The following is an 18,921-nucleotide window of genomic DNA, read 5'->3' as shown; positions in this document are numbered from 1 at the left end:
CCTAATTGAAATATCAATTTAATGGAGAGTGTACCGTCTATGATGTGGTTTTCGTAACAACAGGCCCTTTAATGGTTTGCTATGTATGTTTTATTTTTTGCAATTGCTCTACTAATAATTGGCTGATGTCTTCACGTTGTTGTTTTGATAACGATGATGGTTTGCAGAGATTAGACTCTATCGAGAACTTCAATCAAAATCCACCACGACCATTAGTCGTGGATTCAGAATTCTTTTGTCTAAATTTTAGACTCTAAATGATGGGTAGTATGCTTTGCTTGTCGCTAATTTATAAATTAGAAAAATAATTGCCAATTACGTGGAAATTTGCAATTAGAATATGCTCATTTTGATCATCTTGGTATTAAATCAATTTATTTATTTATTTATTTATTCATAAGCAAGCCGTAATCAATAATAATAGATATTATTTCAGGCTCTTGTCAAGCTTATTCATAGTTAATATTAAAGGATAGTAATTTTATAATAATCATAGTAGCTGCACGAATTTCGCTTCTGAAAAAAAAAGCTGAAAAAAAGGATTCGAACATTAAATACAATGTTCATCATCAAGTTCATCATATTAAAGTCTATTAGACCACCAGTCAAGCTCAAAATTCTTGCACAAGGTTGAAAGTTATACTCATTTAAAACCGTAAAAAAATTAAATTAATAAAATAGCAATAAAAAATGAAAAAAAAAATAATGGTTGTACAGGCGATCAAATGGTCAGACTACATAGATACAGGATAAGGATTATGCAAGAAAATAGTTATTGAATTCAAATTGAGAAAATTCAGTAATGTCATAAAAAGCTATGTCTTTAAAAAGTTTAACTAGGGAAGCATGAAATTTTTTGCTGTCTAAGTTTCGGATATTGAGTGGAAGTTTATTCATAAGCTGAATACCTAGACCGTCGATCGTATTGAAAGAGCTGGCTAATTTATATGTACGCGCCTTAATAGGTTTGTGTCTAGTGTTGTAATTTGAGGACGAAGCCATATCAAAAAGTTTCGAATTGTTTTTGATGAAAGTTAATGTTACCAGCAGAAAAATGCATGGGACAGTTAGAATATTGTATTTTTTAAATATGGGTCTGCAGGAGGCTTTACTGGGCAAGGAAAAAATTATTCGAATAGCTCTTTTCTGAAGCTTAAATATTTTAATTAGTTCGGATAAAAAACCCCAGAATTGAATGCCGTATGAAACGTGAGAATAAAAGTTGCTATAATAAACTGAAAGTAAGCAATTTAAACCAAGTTTGGGTTTTAGGGTGCGCAACATGAAACATGTTCTAGATAAAGTTGGTGATAGAGAGATAAGGATATGATCAGACCACTTTAAATTATTATTAATATGGATACCAAGAAACTTTGATACTTGCGAAAAATTATGTGTTGAATTATTGATGGTTAAAGAAGTAATATTATTGGATAAACGATTTTTTGTACAAAAAGATATGATTTGGGTCTTATCATTATTGAGAACTAGATTATTTTCACAAAACCATTTCGTTATTTCTGACATAACCACGCTTAATTTATGTTGTAATTCATTAAGAGATTTGGCCTTGATGATAACGCTGGTATCATCCGCAAAAAGAATAAAATCACAAAGATTTGTACAATGAGGTAAATCATTAATATATATGAGAAATAAGAGAGGCCCTAAAATTGATCCTTGGGGCACGCCCAATGTACTTGTCAATTTATCCGAAATTATTTGCTCGTGATCGTTAATTAAGTAAACGCTTTGTGTTCGATTAGACAGGTAAGATTTAAATAGTTTGAGCGAACGTCCGCGAATACCACAATTTTCTAATTTGTCAAGAAGTCTTTGATGAGAAATACTATCGAAAGCTTTGGACAGATCGCAAAATATCGCAGTACAATATGTGGCTTCTTCGAAGGAGTCAATGATGTTATGAACTAAATTATAAATTGAGTGGGAAGTAGAATGATTCTTTCGGAAACCATGCTGATTCTTGAACAAAATATTATATTTATTGAGAAAAGACGTTAACCTAGTATGCAAGATTTTTTCAATTATTTTATCGAAAGAGTTCAAGAGGGAAATGGGACGGTAATTATTTAAATCGTCTTTATTATTTTTCTTATGAAGTGGAAAAATCTTTGAATGCTTGAGGTGGGATGGAAATATTCCTTCATCGAAGCATTTATTTACACATAACATAAATTTATCTATGAAAAAGGGATAGAATTCTTTAAGAATAAGACTAGGTATCTGATCCGGACCCGCTGAACTAGTAACTTTTATCGATAGAAAGGTTTGCTTTAGTTCTTCTAAATTTACAGGATAAAGAACGAATGTAGAATTATTTTGCGCGGATAAAGATTTAGTCGAACTAGTGGTGATCGAGTTGATTGCGCTTGTTAATTTAGACGCTTCGGTGACAAAAAAGTGATTAAATTTATTAGATATGACTACCTTATCAATAATCTTGTCGCCGTTAATTGTAAGACAATCAATCTGTGAAGATTTAGTTTTCGTGTTGATTTCCGAGTTAATTAAGGACCAAATTGTTTTCTGTTTATTTGCTGAATTAAAAATCAAATTTTCGTTGAATTTGATCTTCGCTAAATTGATTAGATCATTTAAAGTTGCCCTATATTTCAGAAAATAAATTATAAAAGCCATGTTATTATTATGTACCGATAATCTCTCAAGAAATGCTAATCTTTTAAGTGAAATTCTCAACCCTTTAGTTAGCCAAGGAGTTGAAGTATTATTTTTTGGGCAAACGGTTTTCTTAATGAGAGGAAAAGCTTGATTGAAGTTGAATAAAAATGTAGAAATAAAGTTATCAAACATTGAATTTGAGTCTTTGGACTTGTTAAGCAAGGCCCATGATTCCTTTTCCAAAAGACATTTGAAAATCAATTTATTTGATTCATCAAAATAACGTTTATGTAAGATAAAGGTAGACTTAGAAGTTGAAAAGTTACAAAAATTTAATATTATGCCTCGATGGTCTGAAAGATTGGTATTTATAACACGCGAATCAAAGTCTTTTAAATTGGTGAAGAAATTATCAATACAAGAAGAAGATTGATGCGAAAAACGAGTAGGTTCGTGTATAGTACGAGTTAAACCAAAAGACTGCATATTCAAATTGAATTCAATGGATGGTTTCGATTGCTTATCAAAGTGTATATTAAATTCAAATATTATAGCATACAACAATATAAAAAAAACAAGTTGTACATTCAGTATGAAGATATGAACAATTATTTTGATAATTTCATACGAACAAGGCGTATATACATATGTTTACTTTACTCATTCTAATAATTATTTTATATTTTTTATAAAAGATGCCAGAAAAATATCTCATTTATCAAATAGAAGGAGTACTGGTAGAAAGGAAACCTGGGTGCGGTAGTGACAGTCGTCATAACAGCTAAACTGTAGTGATTTTGAGATAGGGTCTAAAGAGAGAAAAATAAAATATGTTTGTTCGAACAAGTTCCCATCATTGCTTTCAGTCAGTGCCTTATGTTAATTGTGAATAGTTAATTGTAAATAGATAGACCACTTTCTTTGTTATTTTGCTGTAAGTTGAACATTAGTAATGATTTACCAGTAATTAGTTTTTGCTTAAATAATTTGGCTGATCAAAAAAAAGTGGCACAACCGCACCCAGTCACCGCATAAAAAAGGTATATTTATAAAGATAAAAGAATTGTTGAAAAAACGCAGATTATAATATAAAAATTGAAGTATTTTATGGATAATATGTGGATAATATGAATAATATGATGGAAGCTAGAGGCTCATTGTAACAGGAACAGGGGTAAGTAGTAACTAAGTAATAATTTTAGTTTTGATGATATTGGATTTTAGGAACTATATATGTCAAGTACAAAAAAAATAGAAACTTGGTCAATAAAGTGATCTTTTAGAGAGAAAACTTTAATACATTTGATATACGAGTCACGTATACGTATATGTCACAAAATATTCCGTTACGTACTATGCAAAAATGTAAAAAAATTAAAAAACTGTAAAAATTATAATCAATACTAGTATATTTGCAAGAACAACCCATAATTTCCCAGAGTAACGAGATAACCCTCTTCTATCACATCAACTGACGTTTAATCATAAACATAAATTCCTACTATAATTAAACAGCAAAATTAACGTAATTTAATCTGAGCCAAACACAAAAGCGCCATTTGTCTGCTCCAACCCTCCACGTGCACTTTCAGAAATAGTTCCAACGCACCCAAAAACTAAACAGATGGTAATGAAATCACGTATATTACATAACAATTACCCCAGCGAACAAAAATATCGAGTATCACGAAAATAGATTCAATTTGTAATATCTCATCTCTAGAGGGCGTACACGCAGCAAGAGACAATTTAACCACATGTTGAAGATAAAACTGGTTATATGATAGATATATTATTAACGAGATATATACATCTAACCCACGTAACTGTTCGGCCGGAGAATTAGTTTATGCTTCCGTAGACAGGGGTGGTGAAATGAATTTTAATAACTGGGGCTAAAATGAAACGGTATTATCTTTTCACTCGAGGTGCCCTCAAAAGATTTCAATTTTGTGTTTAGATTTTTCATCCCTCTTTTTGGGAAGAAAATTTATCTTATAATTACTTTTCGATTTTGTAAGATTTTTAAATTAAGTGTTTTAGAAAATGAATTATAACATATTTCATTGAAGAATTCAGATTATTTTACTGAAATATATTTGTTTCCTGAACAATTAATGCAAACGTTACAGAACTAGCTAAGAAAGCGCGGGGCACAAAGTTCCAATTTAACTTTAAGCAATTATAGATATAGATAGGATAACTAATTACTTAATTTATCTTTTGTAAAATTGTTTTTTTAACTTAATTTATTTTTTTGTCACTATTATTGTTTACACTTTTATCAGGGTAAAGGTTGATTTGGTCCTTTTTAATCCAACATAGTGTAAGCTTTTATAGAGATTAGATTATATAAAAAAAACTGTTGAATCTAACTTAAAATTAACAATATTTCATTCAAAATAATTAAATAAAGTATACTTAAAAATTATATTAAAGTCTAGTAAATTAACAACAAAAAAAAAATACTTTTGTTATGAATTTTCAAACATTTATTGCCGTTTATCTTCTGATAGCGAAGTCGTGATAATCAAGGTGATGGCTGGTTATAAATCTTTTTACCTCTAGTTTTAAATAATGTTAAAAAATTCTTAACTTTACTAGTTTTTGAGATATTAGTATTTAGTGGACCATTTGACCCGCGGACCTTTAAACCCTGCTCTACCTTACGTGTTTATAACTATTTTTTTGTCATCAAATTAGTGAAATGCATCATTGCATCTATAGATTGGAACCGTATAAAAATAAATTAAGCTTCTATTATTTTATAACTTTGTTACATAAGATTCATAATCTGTTCCTTATTGTTTTAAATATATTTTCTTTTTAATAGTCATTTTATTTTAATTACAAATTTTGTTTTCGACAAAAAGCTTGATGATTGAACTATTTAATTTCGAAACGTTGCAAATTAATAACAAATCAAAAAAAGTTATAGTTTTTCGATTGAATATTCAGAAAACTAGTGCCCATATAGTATATTTATACTCAAAACCAGAAGTTTTTCCTAGTTTTCCAAACAATTTCCTAATGTTCTGTATCATTATTCTTCAAATAATGCTCATTCATACCATACATTTATTCTAATAGCAATATTATAGTTATAACAATAAAAGCATATAAAGGTTGAACGACATTTGCCTTATTTGTGGACAATCGAATAACTTTAATACTATTTTAAATTGATAAAGACGCTCAATAGTTTTAAAAACTACATAGAATCAATAAACTTTATATCAAATAAATTAGTCAATATTATAAGATTTCGAATAAACTTCAGAAGTACACACACAACACTAAAAGAGTTGTCATTTCCAAACAATTATTTGTGAGTGAGACCGATTGTGACAGCAGAATAGTAAATATATCAAATCTAATAAGTAAATAGAAGTACTAACTTATGTTACGAATAATTTTATTATTCATACCACATTCGCTCCCCGAACATCAAATTCACTCCCCATACATTGTACGATGCCGCCCTCGAGCCCCCCTCCGCAATTTTAATGTTATTCAAGAGGCGGCCGGATTACGAGTGACGTATATTAGTGTGACGTTAGGCATTATTATTATTATTTTGGGGGCGCGCGCTACGGCTCGGAAGAGCACCGAACCCCCAAAGCATACAACCCACGCAAACCAAAACATACACATGATTTAGTATTGGGGTTGGTAGACAATTAATTTTGACAGAAACGGTATCAAGGTTATAATTGGAGAGAAAAATGGAATTGCACAATATTAAAAATATTTAAAATTTTGTTGAACAAGAATTTGATAATTAGGTAGGTATCTTTGTTTTTATATATAGGGTGTCCCATAACTCAACTTCAAAAAACTGCAACGGCGTGCTAGTATTGACAGTTTGAAAAAAATAGAAAAACTTGTCTCACGTAGGTTGAAAATTATAATGTTTTTAGTGCAATCTAGTTCTAGAGTTTTGGTGAAATGTAATTATTTTTTGTTTATTTTTTATTGGTGGTTAATTTTTATAAATTTAAGTTTTGGAACCGTAATTGCAAATGGCATTTCTAGAACCACAGTAAAAATAATGCAATTTGCCCCAAGTTTTCAAGAATTAAGACTTTTTGTTAAACTATGAATTAAAAATTTTTCAAGATTGGTCGATTTTGAAAGGCAATCCTTAGAAAAATGTATTTTCACCAAAGCTCTAGATTGGACTTAAAATGCCATAATTTCCAAATTATATATATATATATATATATTATATATATATATATATATGTATATGTATATGTATATGTATATGTATATATATAGTGTATACTAAATGTATGGTAGTGAAAATTATCTAATGGCAAGGTTGCTTGGTAAGTTATAACAGCGGGATAGACCAATTAAAAGGACGTTAATGTAGTAGTAGCTGGAAAAAATTGGAGCTTCAATCCTTTACAAATATATTGAACAACAAAACTAAAAAAATTGAATAAACGTCTTTAAATAAACTGATAAATGCCTGCTAATAACCGAAAAGGTTAGATTCTTTCCTAAGTCCATTTTCCTACAAATCTATTCAGTTTTCATTAAAAATTGCATAAATTTAAAAAATATATAAATTAAAAGTATTGATACACGTAATAGGAATCTAGGATACGTAGATATCATTCATTTTCATTATAATTCATACATTTTTAACAGCTTTAAATTAATTAATAAAAATATTGTAATGACTTTTTTATTTTTCTATATATTTTTAGTATGAAATATATAAAGCTATAAATTTATCATCAACCCTCTTTCTATGAATAAAATACTATCAAATTGGGACGAGTGATTGCAGAATCATTTATTTGCTTCCGGCGTCAAATCACACGAAAGCGTTGTCACGTGCTATTTCACTTATTACTCCTCCTGGGGTTGAAATGCTATTATAAAGTAAAATGTTTTTCCATTTTATTATTTGAAAAGAAAACAGTCACAAAATAAAGACAGTATGCAGTTAATTAAAAAAAAATTAAACTTATTTGATATCTTTTTGCATATAAAATTTATATTGAACAAAAGCAGTTGCCTAGGCCGTTAGACAAACTGAAGTACCTATTTTAGTAATTAATAACAAGTAACGCTACAAACGATAATTTTGTTTCACATTGTACATTTAAAAAATGATATTGAAACTGGAATTAGAAAGTAATGGAAATTATATTATAACTAATTTCGCACTTTCCTCTACATACTGTGAAAGACATTGAAATTAAGAGTTAAACAATTCAATCAAAGTGCGTCCGAAAATTTCGTTAAGTTACATTATTTCATATTATATGATTGATATTTAAATATATGCAATATTTTGCAACTTGATAAGTAATATTTTTGAATTCTTTAAAATTATACTTTTTTGCTTCTTTTGCCAATATTTTTCATTAACGTTTTTTATTTAACGTTAATTTATATATTATAGCGCAGACTTTACCATGCAGAGAAGGAAGAGATCAACTGACCATAAAAAACATGTAACTCACATTACAATATAACACAATAATTATTTAATTCATATTTTTCGCATAAATCTCCGATATCAATCGTTGTCAATCATAAGCCAGCATTTTATCTGTTTATAATTTGGATTTTTTATGACTGGCAATATTTAACAGTAATTATCTCGACTTAGAGTTGATATAATTCTTTCAAAGTGCTTCCGGATGTGAAAATAAAATCCCAGAGGTAAAATATTCTTGTATATATAATTTAGCTATGTGAATGAACTAAATTGTTACATAAACAAGTTTAAAGCTATTTGTTTTGTCATAATAGAGTTGAAAATGAAAAGAAACTGAAAATGTTCATCTATTCTTTGAATTTGGGTAGACTTTTAACTACAGATATCTGAAAGAATATCCGAATATATTCTATTAGTATATTTAAAATTATATCTTAATTTTTATATATCATGCGTCATATTTAGTGCCAAACAAATTCAACAATGGGGCTATAAGTTATTATCTACATACATTATATGGATTTGTACATATTGTGTTGAGCTTCGAACAAGAAATCCACAAGTGAAAAATCTAAATTAGAAAAAAAAATTTTTTTTCATTGTGAACAGTTCCAAAACGTTATATGTATAAACTCGTACATATTTTTTATAAATATATATTTCATTCAAGCAAAATAGCCAGGTAACGTAATAGGTTAGATAGACTCACGAATTAACTTTCTTTATTGTTACTCAGTAGTCAATTCGTTTTCATATGATAATAATTTAAGATTTTAGAGTTACTAATGGTCTATTTAACTTGATCCGATAACAGATTTGGAAAAATCCAGAAGCCGATAAAAATATGTATCAATTAAAATAAAAAGTATGATAAACACGACACAGTAGCATCGAGCTCTTTATCAATCCGAAAAGAATTAAACTTGGACAATAAGTACTGACTAAGCGTAAACGTTATAACGCGTTTATGAACATGATTAAACTTTTATGGCCTTTTTCAAGCACACATACGCACACATGAAATCCACATATTAAAATTAATATCAACACTTAACTACCGTGACGATATCAAGACATTTCAGGTTCTGATTAGAAAATATTTCGAACACTATAGCATTTTTTCCATACGGCTTTATATGAATGTCGGGGACCGACCGTGCCTTCGTGCATCGGGCGTATATGACAATGTAAAAAAATATAGTAGCCGCTTTTTCGATCATAAATTCTCGCTTCGCTGACAATCAGAATGACATTTTAGGTTTTCTTTTTTTAAAAGTCGGCTGTTTTATTAATATTGATGTGTTGGTGCATTTCTCGTGTATCATGATACATATACAGCCACATTATCACACGTGAGAATGCGAAGGTGATGCTCATGCAACCATATGTGAAGTCGTACATCAACTAAAAGGTTTTAGAAATGCTTCTAGTAGCGCAGAAGAATAGCGTGTAAAGTTGTCTCGTTTGTAATCGAACCAGCACATTTTATTGAGTGATAAATATAAAAGCGGTTATAAGGACATATATTGGAATATTTTGAATTTTTAATAAATATTACGAAATCGATTTAGTGACTTACAAGTAGCTCTATATTTGAATTACCCATCCAATCAGCAATGCTCAGCAGAACAGATAAATATAGCAATCGTTTAATAGTCGGAAATTGTCTTTTTTTTCAATTTTTTGCAGAAGACAAGTTGCCTCCCAACATACTTTTAAAACAAAATATAACTATATAGATCTATTAGGACAGAAATTTTTCTTCATTGAAGTTGTATCATACCTTAGATACATCCCATATTTGAATACATTTTAGTACTTAGCACTTAGAAACTTTTGGACCGATTCTAGCGTAAAATAGACCAATGTCGTGGTAAGGCTATGTTACGCTGCGTTTCACATATAAAATGGTACTAAAAACTTTCATAGTTCCTTTGTGGTTGCTGTGCAGTCAGAAGTTTTAGATAGTAAACCTAACCCAAAAAACGCTCAAGTGTCAAAAGCAATTTTATCATGACTGCATCTTTATGATGTGCATGTATAGTACATGCGAGAAGTTAGATTTTATATTTAAAACGCTTAATCGCACAGCAATTATACATAGCATTTTGACAGTTTGTAGTACTATTTTATTCAAAAAATGCAATGTAACATAGTCTTGCCATAACATTGGTCCTTTTTACGACAAAATTGTCCCAATAATTCCAATGTAAACCAACATTGGAATATTTGTATATCTATAGCATCTACCGCTAGGCATTTCTTTTAAATTTCCAAAAATGTGTTTTGTTTTAAACTTTTTAAAACTATGATTGTTAAAAGAAAGATCTGAAAGCTCATTTAATTTTTTATTTTTATTTAATTTCCAAAAATATGTTTTTTTTTAACTTTTTAAAAATACGATTTTTAAAACAAAGATCTGAAAGCTCATTAATATTGGCACAGAATCCAAAATTTGAGCAAAAAAATTCTCCATAACAAAATTCCACAATTGACACGAGTGCAACATGACAAATAAGTATTCATTGTCGACTTTCTAATGATCATTTTATGCCCTTTTTCTGTATTTTTGAAATAACTGGGACGTGCCTTACTAAAAACCAGTGCACATTGCAAATATAAAAAAGTATAGTAATAAACTATTCAAGGTAATACACACGTACTAAAAACACAAACACAAATATCATTTGTTTGTCTAAAGTATCAGATTATGAAATGGAAAATATAAAAAAAAATCAGCCATGAAGGTAATAAAAAAGAAAACTAATTATTTAATATAGCAAACCTATCATTCTCTTTAATGTACAATTAATATCTTGTCAAATAGAGTAAACTACTGATGATGAAAAAAGTAGCTGATCTGCTTATAATATTCTAACTTTTATAATCTATTCCCAAATGAGCTTGCAAATAAAAGTATATTTTTCTATAGGTATATCGCAATTTATAAGACAACTAAGCTGGTCAACCAAAATCTTTTTTTATATGTATATAATTTATTGCTCTAAGAACCATAGCTCATATGTCGGGTTCAGAAATCTTCAACAAACAACCGGACATAGCTACCGAAGCTCAGTGTCACTACGAAGGGTATATTTTATATATGTATAAGGAAATTAAATTAAAAAATTATATTTTACGGTCGTTTGCTGGACCGGGGTTTATATTCCAAATAATAAATATAAATCATAACAGCCGTCTTCGAGAATTCCCGATTTCGGCAGCGATTCTCAAAGATCAGAGATGACTATGTAAACATGAAAAATTTGTTGAATTTTGTTACCAATGTTTCTATAAAAAACATTTAGCAAACTTAGGTAATTCGGAAGAAAAACTAATCAATCAGATAGAAAAAGTTCAACTACAAAATTAAGTTTCATGGTTGGCAACTGTATTGTGCTTTTAGCAATAAATTTTTTGATTTAATCTCTTACAGAAGTTGCTTCATTTAAATTGTTTAAATGAAAAAGTTATTTGCAAAAGTCTAATATTCAAAATATTATGAGACTATAGATTATATGAGTACTTTCTTAATTTGTATTGAACTCCCGTTATAATGAATAATATGTATAACAAGCTCCTAAAATAAATAACTTTATATAATCATATGAAGTTTAGATCAAAAATATGTTTCCAACTGAAAATAGCCCATTTCGGACACTACGGTATAAAATGGCAATGGAAAGTCTTTCACTCTATTCTTCCCTGAATCGAGTTGAAGTTTAAGTATCTCACGGACCTGTCCTAGAGCAGTACTACCCATTATTATTATTTCATAGAAATATGCCTATAGTATAGTTTTTGATTATTTTAGTTTATAATTTAATTAACGTAAGCTGTATACTGATAATTACAAAAAATATCATTGCTGAGTTATGTGACTCGATAATTAATAGGATACTTTCACAAAGTCCCGTTCATGAACAAGAACAAGATTTCTTACAGATGTGTTTAATGCAATCAGCGATATTTGAGAATCTTATGTGGAGGATCGCACAGCTAAAATTTTATGCAAATGCATATAATAAACATCTGCATCTTCTCAAAGAAATGAAACCGCCATCAAAAATATACTGAGACGCGCACAAGCGAGTGCAAAACGCTGAATATATAATAAGCGCAAGCGAGAAATGTTACGATATCAATATTTTATGTCGAATATGTTGGGTATGTTCTGATATATGTTAATAAATAAAAGTGGAAAAAATATTAAAAAACGATAATAATAAGTCTGTAACGGAATGTTCTTTGCAAAGCAGTGAATTTTTTAATTTAATGTATTCTGCGTTACAGTGCAATAATATAACACAACATATTCAGTTTCATATATTTCATTTTTGTTGTTAGAAAATATATCGTATTCAAAGTTTGTCGTATTTATTATAATTTTTTTCAAAAGTATTTGTTCACTTTGGTCAAATCTAAAACGATAAAAACACCATTTCAAATGTGAACTATATTCGGATATGTGTACTCACACATAATCAGTTATTATTACTACATAATCAGTTAAATAACATTTTATACTAGAAATATTTTTATAGCAAAACAACGTTCGCTGGGTCAGCTAGTATGTATATATATTTATGTTATTATATGCATACATGTATGCAGAGTAATAAAATTATTAAGTATCGACTAAGAAACTCGGCCGGTTGGGAGCAACCGCTTTTGGAGGATGAGTTCAGTAGCAATAATCGATTATAATACTTGATATCGTTTTTGGTAATTAAAAATCGTGCATAATATTAAATTATTTCCTGCTAATTCTTTGTTTTGTACAAACTATATGAAAACCAGCAGATTTGAATTTTATGGTAGTTATATTTATTACTACACTGAAAATTCATCTATTATCAGTTAATTAAAAAGAAATTTTTGTTCCACAACTTGCATACATATATAATTGGCTTGTGATTAATAGCAAAACGTATGCTTTTAAATAGTGTTAATTGTGATAAAATGTGGTAATCGGTTTGTGAATTATGTAGAGCAGATTGGCATATTTAAGAGATATTAATAATTTATCATTGTTGCTAAAAGTTATTTAATAAAATAATTGAAAATTCTATGTAGAGAATTAAATGGTAGGTGTCATACGAAATACGTCGATGAAGTATTATGGTAGGTGTGTATTTATAAACTTCATTTTGTGCCCAATTATTTAAATTAAAAACTACCGAATTTAATAGATTTCATTAACGCCGAATAATCTAAATAAACGTTTATTAAATATGAGATTAAATTATAATACATATTGGCAACAATTCTAAATTATCATTTTATTGGACCGTGAAGATATTTTCATTTTCAGCAAGTATTACGAATTGTAGGATGACAACTAAATTCTCTGACGCAGTTGTTGGTGTAAAATCTAACTAAAATCATTTATATTATATTAATTATCTCACTGACCTTGAGGAAATCCCACCGCATCCAGTCCGTGCGGTAACCCGAATGGAGGTAGCGGCATACCAAGCGGCCCGTGGTGAGCGACAGCCGCATGATGATGGTGGTGATGTGCGGCCGCTGCAGCTGCTGCCGCAGCATGGTGATGGTGAGCGACAGCCGCATGATGGTGATGAGCATGGTGCGGGTAACCGCCAGTGGCCGCACCACCGCCACCGCCAGTAGCGCCGACTACGCCGCCAGCCGTGACGCCGCCGCCCAGACCGCCGCCCGCCGATGAGTCTACGCTCGCCGTCTTCAGGTAGCCCGCCATGCCGGGCGATAAGTAGCGAGACAGAATGATGCCGGCCGGTATAAAGCTCGGGCGCGGTTCACGGGGACAGTGAACGATTCTTCACTGTGCTTCTCTACGGGTCAAACGACAAAGATGTTGTTTTTTTTTCGTTGTCTGCTACGTCATTCACGCCGTTTTATTACGAATCTTCGCATTTGCATAGACTTCTTATAATGTTGACTTTGAACATGAGTCCATTGCTGATCGTCTACGTCGACTTACTCGTTTTACTGCAAATAAAATTGAATACAGATTAATGAAAAAATTCATAATAATAATAAATCGGATAATAGTAATTCGAAAACAATCGTGAGATTGAATTGGTTTATTATCACGATCAATTGGCCATACACTGACAATGAATTATATATTTGAAGAAGAAAAGTAAACAAAGAAAACCTAGAAATTATTATGATTATCTTCTTATTTAGATCATTTGTACCTAATATGTTATTCCTAGTTGATGTACATTTTTAGAGTTGCATGTAGATGTACATAGTTATACGTTACACATTACATTTTACATTGTCCATTGTTAATTCGGGGCGAGTTAGTCGCAATTATCTTTGAGAGTTGTATTATATATATATATATATATATATATATATATATATATATATATATATGTATATATATTCAATAGATAAGTCCTGGATTTTTTCAATATAATGATTGTTTCTTTTCCGAACAGTAAATCCAATAATAAAAAACAATTTGTTTTTTGAAGATGTTTAATAACGACGTTTCGGAACTAGGTACGTTCCATCATCAGGTTTATTCTGTCAAATACAATGTTTTTTAAAAATATTGATTAACATTAACAATCATATATATATATATATATATATATATATATATATATATATATATATATATTAGAGCGGGGCTTAAAGATCTGCGAGTAAAAAGGTCCGATATCTCAAGAACAAATAAAGTTAAGAGTTTTTTTTAAAAAAAATATTTGAAAGAGGAAAAGTTTGTATAACCAGCCATCACCTTGTTTCTTACGAAGTTGTTGTCGTGAAATAAACGGTAATGTTTGAATATTTATAACGAAAGCATTTTCTTTCGTTGTTAGGTTTTTTGGTTGTGAGCACTGTTGTTTTTAAATCTATGTCATTTGAATGTTTTATACGATGTATTGCTGTTTTTAAGTTAGATTGAACAGTTTTTTTATATAACCTTGTAAACGCTTACATGTGGGTGGAGTATAAGAGGACCATCTCAACATTTACCCTGACAAATATGTAAACAATAAAAAATAGTAGGTATATAAAAAGTTAATTAAGTCAGAAAAAGCAAATTTATAACAAGTAAGTTAAATAAGTAATTGTTCCAATTCTGCATTGAATATTTTTGGCAATATACTAGATCAAGGTTATATTCAGTATCCCCTCTGTATAAAATCTATCCTTAAAATTTATATTTTGCTTTGCTAAATATGTACCTATTATTTCGTAATATCCGTTTTGAATTCAAGATAAGACATTTGACCTATTTGCTTTTGACTGTCTGATTTTACCCCGTCTATGGGCTAAAAAGAACCAGGTGACATTTTTTTTAAAAACAGCAATTTACATTAGCATTTAACAATGATAAATTAGCTGAGTGTTTTACTGAACATAGTCAGATAGCTGTTTGTTTAGTATGTTTTATTTATTGTGATTATTACTCAAAGTTGGTTTGTTATTACTCAAAGTCGAATTGGACAAATACATACATACATACATACATACATACATACATATATATATATATATATATATATATTTATTTATATACGTTGACCGAGAGCACATTATCAGGCTCAAAACAAGAAATCTTGCAGAATGAATACTTTGTTTTTGTTGTAAAGAATCTTGAATAGTCGTCGATCGCGTTATAGTGTTATAGCGTCGGCGTTATATCCGCGCGACCACCATGATCTTGTCAATTCCTGACACAAATCCTTAATTGACGTGGCGGGATGACGCCTTGTGCTTTCTCGATTCTCGGGGTGATGGGCACATCCCGCTAAGAAGAACAAAACGACAAGACACGGTACTCTATAAACACAGTATATATAATTCAATAAATCAATGAGAGATGAAAAGCAGAACAAAAAACGAATATCAAAATAAAAACAAATACAGGCTCAAATGCCATTTATGAAGATTTGAAAATCAAATGAGAGATCGGATGAGGCGTCTCAAATTTGACAATGACAGTTTTAAAAGTTCATTCGGTTTTCATTCATGACTCCTTTTGTGTTTCCTGCGTATCTAAACCTATTATGGATATTAAGCTATACATATTTCTGACGAGGATAGAAAACGTTTTAGTATAATATATGAATTAACTTTAGCAACGCAAGTAACATAACTTTAAAACATAAGTATTTCACACTAAATTGTGAATTTAGGCGATTTAACTACTTCACTTCAGTTCATACATTTGGAAATAAATTAAACAAAATAATATTTACTGTCAACAAGTCCGCAAAGTAAATGCTATAGCATTCATTTTCATTATGATGCAGAATGACATGAAAGGTGTTCAAATTTTAAATTAATTATAGTTATTTTGAATTTAATTTTGTATAACCTTACTTAGCCTATGAAGGTAATAACTAACTGATTCTTTTAGTATTTTCGTATTATTTTTTTTCGTAGTCATAAATTAGCTTGGACAAGCACATTGCGTAAAATAGAAACGTGGATGCTATAGCATTCATCGTATAAATATAATGATCTGACTACCCTTATATACGGTGTTTAATCAAATTTTGGATGACACAACAAATTTAAAAATAAAATGAGTAATTTTTATTGCTAATGAATTTTTTTCATCTTGCTAACTATCTTCTACTGTTCACGAGCTTGTTAAACTCAAATGGATCAAAATAAAAAATTTTATCAATCATGAATACTTTTGAAAACTAAAAATGCATAGCATTTATTTCCCAAATATTACATTTTTTCTAATGATCAAAAAATTCAAGAAAAAAAGCGCATTGCCTTTGATTGCATTAATTTCAAGATTAAACGAAAAATCGATGCAATTTTATTATAATTCGAACAATTTTGTTTAATTGAAATGTGTAAAATAACATCATCTAAATTGCAAAATAATCAAGCAAACACATCACATCTATCGATAATGTTCACCAAGCGGAAATACCGAATACCTTAAAACAGATCTTTATCGAATTCTGACACGTACTTCTGTTAAAAATAGAAGCATTCCGCAAAGCGCCCAAACTCGTTAAAATGGGTCCATTCATAATAACACGTACTTTTTTGGCAAAAAAAATAAATAGGCACTAACATATTGTTGAACAGCATTCGTAACTGCTTTACATGAATACAGATACGGTTGTTTGTTTGAAAGTGTCTCGCTTTTGGGAAGGGAACATATTGGTAGAAAATGAGCGTTTGATATGCGTTTTGTGGGGTTAGTGTTCGAGCCCCGGGCGTGAACTAAAGGTAGTCCTAGAAATTTTTGACAATAGCGAACAAACGTGCCCGCATTGAATAGAAACTCATAACAATCGATCTTCGCTTTTGTGAAGTTTGGTTTTTGCGAACAGACGTTTCGGTTTCACTTCATAGTAAATAATACGCCTCATATACCACTTTTCACCTCCCTACATTTGTTGTTGGAAATTAATAAATTAATGGTTTCGGTTTTCGGATACGAAAATAGCGATCATGAGAATTTATTGAGACGTGAAATATATTTTATTTAGGAGTATCAGATTATCTTTTAGCATATTTATATTCGCGTAAATGGTTCAATTTTTCACCGATAACTTAAGCATGTAATTATATAGAGTATGTACTGTATATTATTATATTATACCTAGCATATATTTTTTTAAAACCAATTATTTATGACATTTTGCCTACTTATGTACGGACAATTTCAATCTGTAATTTGAAAATTAATTAATTATATAAACGCTCTTATATAAATACAATTGTCGTACTCTTTTTATAAAAAAGATATACGGTGATTCCATACTATTTAAACAAAAATTTAAGGAACAATAATAAATGTAGGTATGTATTATACATGAAATAATTGGTACTAACATTTACATAAAAAAATATAAGTCATAATACAAACATTTGATGTTTCTTATAATTTTTTTCATAAGTTTACACAAATACAGGGTACAAAAAATTAAGAAAAAATAATAAATAATAAATAATAAATAAAATATCAAATATTCATATCATGACTTAAACATATTTATTAATAATTCATCTTTTGATGTTAATGTTAGTAACAATTATTTTATACCACATGGGAATAACCTAGTAGAAGATAAAATAAAATATAAATGAAATTATTAATTTTGCCTAGTAACAATACAAATAAAAAGAACCAAATGATTCAATCACTTCAATAGTAAACAAAATTGCCCAAGTTATCAAAATATTATAAACGTTGTTACAAATCCAAAATTCAACTTAATCACGCATTTTCCAGTTAGACGTTGCTAAACAATTACCATCAGGTTTATAATGTTTTCCATAGAATTTCTTAACAAAAAGAAGAAAATAATTTATCAATCATCCCGAATATAGTCATACCGATTACATATTCCACGGCAGCACCGACTTTCTAATCTGAGCATCACAAAGTGGGGGGCCTACTGAAGGCGTGTCTTCAGCAGTTGTGCAAGCCAATGGGGCGTTACTGGGGACCCTCTACACTCTACCATTGGTTACAACATCATAAATACATCTAAACTATAAACTGCCGTATAGAGATGCTACACTTCGGATGAGTGGAAATTTTAGTTTCTGTATAGGAGAATACAAGGATCGATATAGAGTTTGTTGCTATATCGTATTGTATCAAACAATGAGCCTTTGGAAACACACATGCTATTTTAAAAGCGCAGCTGCATTCTGAAAAGCAAATGCAAAGATGTGATTGCCGTTAGAAGGGGTTGCTTGATTTGATACATATGAAATTAATTAACAATTTTACGATATCCTGCGTCTAACAATAGAAATTTTAATTTGTTACCAACAATTTTTTATATTATATAAATTTATGAATCAGATACCTACAATAATCAAAAAAA

At 29.7% G+C, this 18,921-nt stretch overlaps 1 protein-coding gene across 1 annotated transcript in view; it reads right to left on the bottom strand.

Moving 5' to 3' along the window:
* The window catches only part of LOC113385752 (homeotic protein ocelliless-like), a 65,237-nt gene extending 51,414 nt beyond the window's left edge, over positions 1-13,823 (bottom strand). The window contains 1 exon segment of the mRNA XM_026623590.1: positions 13,517-13,823. Coding sequence (XP_026479375.1) covers positions 13,517-13,823 — 307 coding nt within the window.
* Positions 13,824-18,921: the final 5,098 nt, after the last annotated feature.

Source organism: Ctenocephalides felis, unplaced genomic scaffold (genome assembly GCF_003426905.1).
Source record: "Ctenocephalides felis isolate EL2017-DRISC unplaced genomic scaffold, ASM342690v1 CF-g0.4_SCAFFOLD_03571, whole genome shotgun sequence".
Lineage (NCBI taxonomy): Eukaryota > Metazoa > Arthropoda > Insecta > Siphonaptera > Pulicidae > Ctenocephalides > Ctenocephalides felis.
The sequence above is the reverse complement of the archived record's forward strand: the minus strand, read 5'-3'. Positions and strand labels throughout refer to the sequence as shown.